We start from the raw sequence: 10,180 nt of genomic DNA on the forward strand, positions 1-10,180 counted from the left end.
TGTTGATGATATGGCACTCCCTCACAAGTATTGAAGGGAGGAAAGAACAAGAAGTGTGTGGAATGGCGCACACACTGCATGTTTCAACTCACTTAAACAAAGCACTTTCCCTCTATTTCTACAGTGTAAAGAAAAGGATAAACTATATTGTCTCTGCAACCATGGCATCTCTTCCATATCTCCCCCTTCCTCAACTTGCTATCTCATACCTAAGCCTGCTCTTTCTCCTGCATGTTCTCCCGCTTGCCATATCACAAGATCCAACCTTCTCAAGCCCCACTATAGCTCAATGCACGACGAGTCTTCTTCCATTGGCTTCATGTGCATCATTCGTGCAAGGTGTAACACCGACGCCACCTATGGTATGCTGTGATAACCTGAAACAACTCTACAACAATGTCCCCACCTGCCTTTGCCTCTTGTTGAACGGTACTACCTTGAGCTCTTTCCCTATCAACACTACTAGAGCTCTAGAACTGCCTGATCTTTGTAGCCTTCAAGTTAACATCTCCATTTGTTCAGGTACAACTATAATTCTGTCATCCTAAAGCAAGTCAAATTTCTTCTACACCTTACTTCTTCATTCTAACATTTGTTATTATTCACCACTAACATTTATAATTCTTTGAATGGCCCTTTGAAGCTCTCCTTGGGCCACCTAGTCCGCCCAGTTCTCATGTTCCTCCTAGAGTAAACACCAACTCCACAATCAGCAATGCTACGGTTTTAGGTATATTTTAGATATTCATCCGAATGATATAGTTTTTGGTTCAGTTCTAATACAACCTCGATATGTTATACAATCTGACTACTTTTGTGAATTTCAGCTTCTCCAGTGACTCAACCAACACCAAAACCTAGCATTGTGGGTTTAGGATTGGGCAGGATCAGTGCTAGTTTCAAACTAAGGGCAGGAATTCAGGTCACAGTAGTGATTGCTATGAAGACTTTTCTATTTCTTGTAGTACTTTATTGAAAACAATTATCATATGATGTATGGGTTGCTTCAGCAGCTAGCAGTGATCCTCTTCTTTATCAGATTTCTGCTAGATAGTTTAACAAAATAACATTGTTTCTTTAGCATTTTAACATCTGCCCCCGACCAATTCGATCCTTTTAGCAGCTAGCAAAAATGGTTCTCTGTTTTGAGATATGCCTTATTCCCTTATCTTTCCAAAAGAGAAGAAGTCTAAGACATAAAAGGAAAACAATATGTTGACAAGAAAACTAAGACATTTAAGATCAAAATCTTAACTAGATACAATAGGATAAAGTTGTCATAACATACCTAGAAAAATATGCCAATACAAATTCACACAGTACCCTTTGTTTCTTTTGCACTTCTTTAACTGCTTGGGAGGATGCTAATGTATCCAAGATGTGTAATCTGTTTTTGATATCTAAATATTAAGATCATTCCAAACTTGGAGCCACCTCAGTTGGATTAGATTCAAACACATCTGGGTTTGATGCCTCGGGTTCTTCTAATATCTCTCGAGTTTGAACTGATTCTTTATATGCAGGTGTGTCCTTGAAATCAGTTGCTCCTTCATTATATGTAGTGACAGCAATCCCACATGCAATAAGCTATTATAATGATGAATGAATTAGTGAAACACTCATTTATAAAAGGATAACAGAACATAAAATATTTTATCCTTTTGTAGAAAAATTACCCAAAAGGAAACATCTAGCCAATGTTAAATATCATTGTTCAGTTCTGTTTATGATAAAGAAACAAATAAGAACTTTGAGATTGAAATTCAACCCCCAAAATGCTAGGTTACTGGTTAATATATTCTTAGAGAGCAGTGGCTTTAGCTTATCTAAAATCTCATCCACTAATTACAAATGTTTCAACTTAAGCAACTAGATTACTGGAATAAAGTTATTAATCTGGATATTTAGCTCAACCATATCTAAGATTAAGACAGACAACAGAATCAATCAAAATGATATAAGGAAAGAATTAGTGAAATTAAAGGAAGGGGAAAAATCGTACAGCGAAAACGATGCCAAAAGCCCACAAATACTCCAGGAAGAAGCCAAGGGCATCCCACTGCGGACCCTCCCAGAAATCAGGCTGAAGCCCGGGCAATTCCGGCAGATTCTCATCCACATCAAAGGCTACGCCGGCATTTTCAACGTTGGGACTGTCCCTTAAAATCTCGGCCGTCCGATTTCGTTCTTCTTCTTCCTGCTCCTGGGTTGTCGTCGAGCTCCTCCGGTTCTTACCGTCGAATCGGCCGGTTCGGAAGGAGGATTTCTTGGCCTGAACGACATAGAGGGTGCGGGCTTCCTTGGAGGGCGGAAAGAGCGCGTTGCGGCGGAGAAGGAATTGGTTAGAAGGAGTTCTAGTGGAGGATCTGTAGAGAATTCCCCCGCCGGTGCCGCCGGTGGCACCGCCATTGGTTATGGTCAGAGCCATTTCAGTGGTGGAGTGAGCTCTGACCACTCGGAAAAATGAAGAGGATTTTACGTGCGGATAAGGAGAGAGATACGCGATTCATTAAATAATTCTTTGGATTATTAATATTCCTTAAATCTCATAAAATCTTGAATAACAATTTTTTATTGCGAAAATTTTAAATAACAAACTACAATTAGGTGGTCAATTATTAAATATAGGATAAATATACGATTAAATAAATTTATATAATAAGTTGAGTGTCAATTTGGATGGACTAAGAAAAGAAATATTTTAAGAAAATTATTGAAGATGTATTTGGATTTACTTCCTAAATATTTAAATAATTATTTATAAGTGAAAAAATGTTTATAAAAATGATTTAAAATAAAAACATTCATGTATTTGACAACTATTCGCACGAGATTTCTATTTTTGATGCTTTCAAAATAAACTATAAACTATAAACTAGTTGATATTATTGAATGATCGGCCTTTGGGCTAGTTGATCTTCTTGAATGATCGACTTTTGGGCTTGTTGATCTTCTTGGGTGATCGGCCTTTGGGCTTGTTGATCTTTTTAGCTGATCGACCTTTGACTTTGTTGATCTTCTTGACTGATCGGTCTTTGAGTTTGTTGATCTTCTTGGTGATCGGTCTTTGGGCTTGTTGATGTTCTTGGATGATCGGCGATCTTCTTGGGTGATCGACCTTTGGGCTTGTTAATGTTCTTGGCGATCGGCCTTTGGGCTTGTTGATGTTCTTAGATGATCGGCCTTTGGGCTTGTTGATCTTCGGTGATCGGCCTTTGGGCTTGTTGATCTTTTTGGCTGATCGGCCTTTGGGCTTGTTGATCTTCTTGGTGATCCGCCTTTGGACTTGATGATCTTTGGTGATCGATTTTTGGACTTTTTGGACTTGTTGTTCTTCTTGAATGATCGGCCTTTGGGCTTGTTGATCTTCTTGAATGATCGGCGATTAGTGTGTGTTCACACGAGGCTTCCAGAGAAACTTGTTTCGTGGAGTTGAACTTGAGTTGGTGTTGATGTTGAGGTTGATTTGATGTGATGTGGTTCGATCTCTAGTACTTGATCCTCTGATTCTCTCTCAGTTGGGTAGATGTGCTTGACTTGAAGAAGGAATGCACCGAATGTTGAGAAAATGTCAAAGAATGAAGGATTTTTAATTTTAATTTTTCTATTGGACAACAAGCCAAGTTAGAGAAGCCGCCTATTTTAATTAGTATCATCATCATCATTATTATTATTTTGACATAAAGATGTCATAGAAGTCTTGGAAGAGTGTTTGTGTCTTCAAGGGTCTTCTATCGTCTAGGAGTGCAGCTTCAGGAGTCTTGAGAGTCTTCTGCTTGTTGATGAATTCTTTTTGGGCACTTTGAATGTAGAATTACTTGTATCTTCAAAAGAACTTTAATCTTCAAACATAATCAGAATGCTTGTATTTTCAAAGAACTTCAGTCTTCAGGATGCTTGCATCTTCAAATGACTTCAGTCTTTAGAATTAAGACTTAGAATTAAGACTTCAGTCTTCAAACGTGGTCAGCTTCAAAAGTCAAGGAGTCTTCTGAGAATTCCCTATAAGCTCTCTGGAGTATAAAATTGTTGACCCCTATAAATGAGGAGAACTCCAAATAGAGTTCTTTGCTGGAATTTATAGGCTTGGGTTTGGTTGGTCCATGGGCCTGACTAATTAGATTTGGACCTTATTTGACATGGATCGAAGTAAGTTTATTCAATCCAATAGTTACAAAGGAAACATGTGGCATCATCGGACTTCGCCAATTTATGTCTTCAACTTCAATTTGGGACAAATGTCAACTTCTAATTAGTCTCGAATTCAATTATTTGGAATTTCGTCCTTAATTTAGTAAATGATGTAGCACTTTGCGATCGGTCCAAAATTTCTCATTCAACCAATGCCTTTTTCGAGATTTATGCACGTATGTGGGTGGATGAATTTCGAAAAAATGTAATTTGAAATCAAAGTATGATTTTGACTCTTTTAATTTGATGCATCATCATGATCAAAATATGAGAATTTAGCTCAAAATTTTGATTTGAAATTTTATTTGTTTAACACACTTTCGCCAAGTAAACAAAAAATGAATTTTAGTCATTTACTTTCTTGTTCCAAAGTAAACTTTAATTTGAACTAAAGTAGAATTTATGTTCCACTCTAATTGCAAATTTAATTTAATATCCCAAATTCTAACAGTAATTTTTTTTTTAGATTTAGAATATACTCAATTCTTCATGTGAATTTGAAGTAGAATTTGTGATTTTGTCTTCCTCTTTCCTTCGACTTTGATTTGGTGGATGCTTAGAGTGTGCCTATATTTTGATTTGAGATAATACTTAATCTTGGCTTGAATTTAGAATAGAATTTGGGGTGAAATTGAATCCTGATCAATTTTGGTTTGAAATAAAAATTTGAGATATGCTCAAATTTTAATAAGAGACCAATTGAAACATTTTTTTTTATCCGCAATTTATTTTGACTGAAGATAAAAACTCAAGGTTGGATAATTTGAATTTGAAATAAAATTTGGGATATGACCAAATTTCAATTTGGGATAAATTTTAGATCGTTCCCGCAATTTGATTTAAAAATAGGGATGAGAGAACCTAAATTTGGATGAATTTGATATAAAATTTGGAAGATGCCCAAATTCAAATTTTACATCAATGTGAGGTTTTATCTTTAATTTAATTTGGCTTTGATGATAGAAGACTAGAATTCCAAATCTTGACTTGAATTTGGAATATATTTTTAATTTTGTTCCAATTTTGACTTTGCATAAAATTTAGAATATGCCAAATTTTGACTTGAAAAAGATTTGAATTTCAAATATAACTTGTATTCAATCCAAAAATTTGGTTTGGATTTGGATTAACTCCTATCTCTATAAAAAAAAAGTTGGAATATACTTCACAATTCTCAACTTTAAATTTATTTAGCCAATTGGCTTTGAAGCTAAATAATTCTGGACTTGGCTTTTACTTTTGCCTGCAATGATCCCACTTTTTTTTTAGTTTCAAATTTGTCTAAAACCCAAATTTTGTGAAACTTGGTCTGACTTTAACTTCTTCAGGATTTTATAGAAGATTAAACCTCAATATTAGTTAGGATTTTTTTTTTTTTCATAATTTCTCTAAACCACACTTCTCCTCCTATAAATTGTGATGAAATTAACCCATTAGAAATCAAACTTGGCTCTTTGAAGCTTTTAATTGCTTTGTTTTTTTGTTTTTGTTTTTGTTTTTGTTTTTTTTTTTATGGTTGAAAGGGGAAATCCACAATCGTTGATGTTGAGCATTGCCGTGATTTTGTTGCTGCCATAACTTTGCCATCGATTCTTTGGTTATCGATCTTTCTTTTTTTTTTCTTTTTTTTTTTTTTGAGTTTTGCATTTTCTGTAACTTTTGAAACCGCCTCAGTGCACCGGTCGACTTTGCCACCTACCGTCGCACACTGTCGCCTGTCAAGGAGTGTCTATCGACGTGATCGAGCCGCTTCTCCTTTTTGTTTGAAATGCTAGAATAATGTGTGAGAGGTGAAGAGAACAGAAAGAGAGATAGAGAGAAGAGGGTGAAGGACAGAAAAGGAAAATGGGGATGGGGGGTGGCGACGACAGCGCAAGAGAGATTTAGGGTTTTTTTTTCATTTTTTTTAATTTCCCCACCTTTTTCCCTTTTCCTTTTCCCTTTTCTCTTTCTCTTTTCTTTTCTTCCCTTCTCTTTTCCCTTTTCTTCTCTTCCTTTTTTTTCTTTTCTTTTTATTGTTTTTCATTCTTTTTTTTTTATTATTTGTTTTGTTTTCTTTTTTTTTTTCAAAGTTTTTTTCTTTCTTTTTTTCGATTGTTTTTTTTCTTTTTCCTTTTTTTTTCAAAGTTTTTTTTTGCTTTCTTTTCCCCTTCTGCTTTTTTTCTCCACACTTTTCTTTTTTTCACATGTTTTTTTTATTTCTTCTTCTTTTTTTTTTCTTCAAAAGTTTCTTTTTTGTTTTCTTTTTATTATTATTATTATTATTTTACTAACTTGTCCCCCTACTTTTTTTTCTTTGTAGGAGTTATAGTGCAACCAAAGGAGCACAACAAAACAAATTTTTTTAATCTCATCGACCCATCTTTGGTGAACATAAGGACGACCTTGGCATGGTCTATCTATTGTATCCCTATTCGTGCTTCCTGATCGTCATGCGGAAACCTGCAAAGGCTTATAACCCCCTCATTCGATCACTGGCTACCTTGCAGTGCCGTTCGTGCATCTTGATTGTCATGAGAGAGGCCCCACAAAGGCTTACAACTCTCCCATTCAATCACCCTAGGTGGATCCTGAAAAGGTCTACCTTGTAGCATCGTTCGTACATCCTGATCGTCATGGGAGAGGCCCCGCAAAGGCTTACAACTCTCCCATTCGATCACCCTAGGGAGGATCCTGAAAAGGTCTACCTTGTAACGCCGCTACCCTAGGGAGGATCCTGAAAAGGTTTACCTTGTAACGCCGCTACCCTAGGGAGGATCCCAAAAAGGTCTACCTTGTAACGCCACTACCCCTAAGAAGGATCCTGAAAAGGTCTACCTTGTAACGCCGCTACCCTAGGGAGGATCCCGAAAAGGTCTACCTTGTAACGCCGCTACCCTAGGGAGGATCCCGAAAAGGTCTACCTTGTAACGCCGCTACCCGATCTCGAAAAGGCTTGTAACCGCTAGGGAGGATCCCGAAAAGGTCTACCTTGTAACACCGCTCGTGTATCCTGATCGTCATGGGAGAGGCCCCCGCAAAGGCTTACAACTCTCCAATTCGATCACCTTAGGGAGGATCCTGAAAAGGTTACCTTATAACGCCGCTACCCTAAGGTGGAATCCCGAAAAGGGTCTACCTGTAACGCCGCTACCCTAACCTTGTAACCGCTACCCTAGGGAGGATCCCGGAAAAGTTCTACCTTGTAACGCCGCAACTTCTAAGAATGATCCTGAAAAGGTTACCTTGTAACGCCGGGAGGATCCCGAAAAGGTCTACCTTGTAACGCCGCTACCCTAGGGAGGATCTCGAAAAGGTCTACCTTGTAACGCCGCTACCCTAGGGAGGATCCCGAAAAGGTCTACCTTGTAACGCCGTTCGTGTATCCTGATCGTCATGGGAGAGGCCCCGCAAAGGCTTACAACTCTCCAATTCGATCACCTTAGGGAGGATCCTGAAAAGGTCTACCTTATAACGCCGCTACCCTAAGGAGGATCCCGAAAAGGTCTACCTTGTAACGCCGCTACCCTAGGGAGGATCTCGAAAAGGTCTACCTTGTAACGCCGCTACCCTAGGGAGGATCCTGAAAAGGTCTACCTTGTAACGCCGCTACCCTAGAAGGTCTACCTTGTAACGCCGCTACCCTAGGGAGGATCCCGAAAAGGTCTACCTTGTAATGCCACCAAACCTTGAAGATGAGAAGAATGTGCCATCAAGATTTTTAATACTCAATGACATATTTCCCTTATATTTACATTCTCAAATTATATTTATATTAGTGATATTTTGTTGCTGGGGAGGATCCTGATAAGGTCTACCTCGTTATGTTATTTCTTGATCAAAATTTGAAGATAAGGGAAATATGCCATTGAGTATTAAAGATGAGGCGGATATGCCATCAAACCTTGAAGATGAGAAGAATGAGCCATCAAGATTTTTAATACTCAATGACATATTTTCCTTATATTTACATTCTCAGATTATATTTACATTAGTGATATTTTATTGCTTAATTATTATGTTTCGTAGATTTTCTACGATATAATGAAAATATCGATGCACTAATCACGTCGATATCAAATCCATGAAAACGTGAAAATATCAATTCACCTATATTTTAATATTATTTCTTTTGGCGGGAAGCAATATATTTGAAGCTTAGGATTTCGTAATGAAAATTCAATTCTAATTTTTTTTCTTTAAAAAAAGAGTTTAAAAATATTTCAAGCTTAGGATTTCGTAATGAAGCTTAGGATATTGAAAATAAAACTATTGAAAATATTTTTAAATATAGTATAATGATACAATGATAGAATAAATTTTTTTTATCATTTTGCTATATTGATAAATAAATTGGTTATTTTGCTATACATATGAAGAGATTTCGATTTTTCTTTTTTTTAAGATTTTTTGACCAGATGATTTTAATATGTTGACTAATATATATGAACCTTGAAGGATTATATTCAAACATATGGAAAACGACTTTTACGTACTTCTCTTGATTAATTACCCTTTAGTATAAAATAAATTCGTAAAAGTATACTGAAATTGATTTTAAATTAAACCATCCAAAATATTTGGGATTTGGTTTTATACTTAATAATTAATTGTTTGCATCTTCAAAATATATATATATATATATGGTGGTGCCGCCAAAACATAAAAAAAAAAAAAAAAAAAATCTTTTTAACTTTCCTTTTTGTTTATGGTTCTAGGTGAATGGTAGCATTTAAAATCGAAGAAAATTTAGTAATATTTCTGTCGTATTCGGTAAGAAACTATTCTCTTAGTTTTTGAGTCATGAAGAATCCCTTTATAAATTCATCGTTATCTCCAGATTGTGACCAATCTTTTAGGCCGAAGAGGATGATTACGAAATTCCCACACCCTAACAACAGCAATGGAGTCCAAAGTCAAACGCAAATCGAGGATTTCGACAACTCCCATGGTTTCTTTTGGTTTCGTGGTCGTCTTCTCGGCAAAGGTAGCTTCGGCTCTGTTTTCTTAGCCCAAATTAACACAGACTTTTTTGTCGATTCACATTATGGTAAACTTCCTCTTGGTAAATATATTGCTGTCAAATCTTCCTTCTTGAAAGATTCCCCCTCCCTTCGATTTGAGAAGAAGGTACTTGATGCTTTGAAGTCTTGCTCTAATGTAGTGCAATGTTATGGACATGAAATTACAAATACTGTATTTGGCAATTACATTTACAATTTACTTTCGAGTATTGTTCTAGAGGTAGTTTGTACGATCATATTACTAAATTCGAACCCAATGGCTTGCCGGAATTGGAAGTTCGTCGATATACCAGAGACATTGTCTATGGAATTTATTCTATTTATGAGCTTGGATATATTCATTGTGATATTAAACCAGAAAACATACTTCTAATTCCGAGTATTGATTGTGGAGGCTTTTTTGTTGCAAAAATAACTGATTTTGGATTGGTAATGGAGATGACAAATATAGTGAATATTGACGACAATAACAGTACTAGAGGAACCGAGTCATACATAGCACCAGAGTCATTAAGAGATGGTTACTTAGATTGGCCTGTTGATATATGGGCACTTGGATGCGTGGTGTTGGAGATGTTGACCGGAAAAAAAGTGTGGAGGTCTAAAAAGTTTGATCTTGATATGCTCGCGTATATTGATCACAGCAACAAATTCTTAGAAATTCAAAATAAGTTATCACCGATGGCAATTGATTTCGTGAGAAGATGTTTGGTAAGAAACCCTTATAAAAGATTGCCGGCAAGGTTGTTGCTTGATCATCCATTTATTTATCATGTTTCATGATCAATTTAGAAGTCAATGTATTACTTATGTGTAATTCCATATAGTTTGAATTGATATGTTGGAAAATCTTGTATAATCTGAGAATATGTAATCCTCAATTTTCATAGAGAAATTTTTTTATAATAAATTAATTAAAATTTATACCTCTGATGATCTTTCTAACTTGGCAATGGTCAATATGATTATCAAATTTTCATTAATTT

General features: G+C 36.1%; 2 protein-coding genes across 2 annotated transcripts; one reads left to right on the forward strand and one right to left on the reverse strand.

The window, feature by feature from the left end:
* Window positions 1-1,215: 1,215 nt before the first annotated feature.
* Window positions 1,216-2,546, reverse strand: LOC150037579 (AT-rich interactive domain protein). The gene is made up of 2 exons (XM_090310766.1): window positions 2,003-2,546; window positions 1,216-1,587 (listed from the first exon to the last, which is right to left on the reverse strand). The coding sequence occupies exons 1-2, from the start codon at window positions 2,426-2,428 to the stop codon at window positions 1,414-1,416; spliced, it is 600 nt and encodes a 199-aa protein (XP_090166892.1). The 5' UTR covers window positions 2,429-2,546; the 3' UTR covers window positions 1,216-1,413.
* A 6,427-nt stretch (window positions 2,547-8,973) lies between these two features.
* On the forward strand, window positions 8,974-9,977 carry LOC150037580 (mitogen-activated protein kinase kinase kinase 20-like). Its single transcript, XM_090310765.1, has 2 exons — window positions 8,974-9,300; window positions 9,402-9,977. Exons 1-2 carry the CDS (start codon window positions 8,974-8,976, stop codon window positions 9,975-9,977), a joined length of 903 nt encoding a protein of 300 aa, XP_090166891.1.
* Window positions 9,978-10,180: the final 203 nt, after the last annotated feature.

Source organism: Benincasa hispida, chromosome 2 (genome assembly GCF_027475165.1).
Source record: "Benincasa hispida cultivar pf3 chromosome 2, pf3_genome.v1.1, whole genome shotgun sequence".
Lineage (NCBI taxonomy): Eukaryota > Viridiplantae > Streptophyta > Magnoliopsida > Cucurbitales > Cucurbitaceae > Benincasa > Benincasa hispida.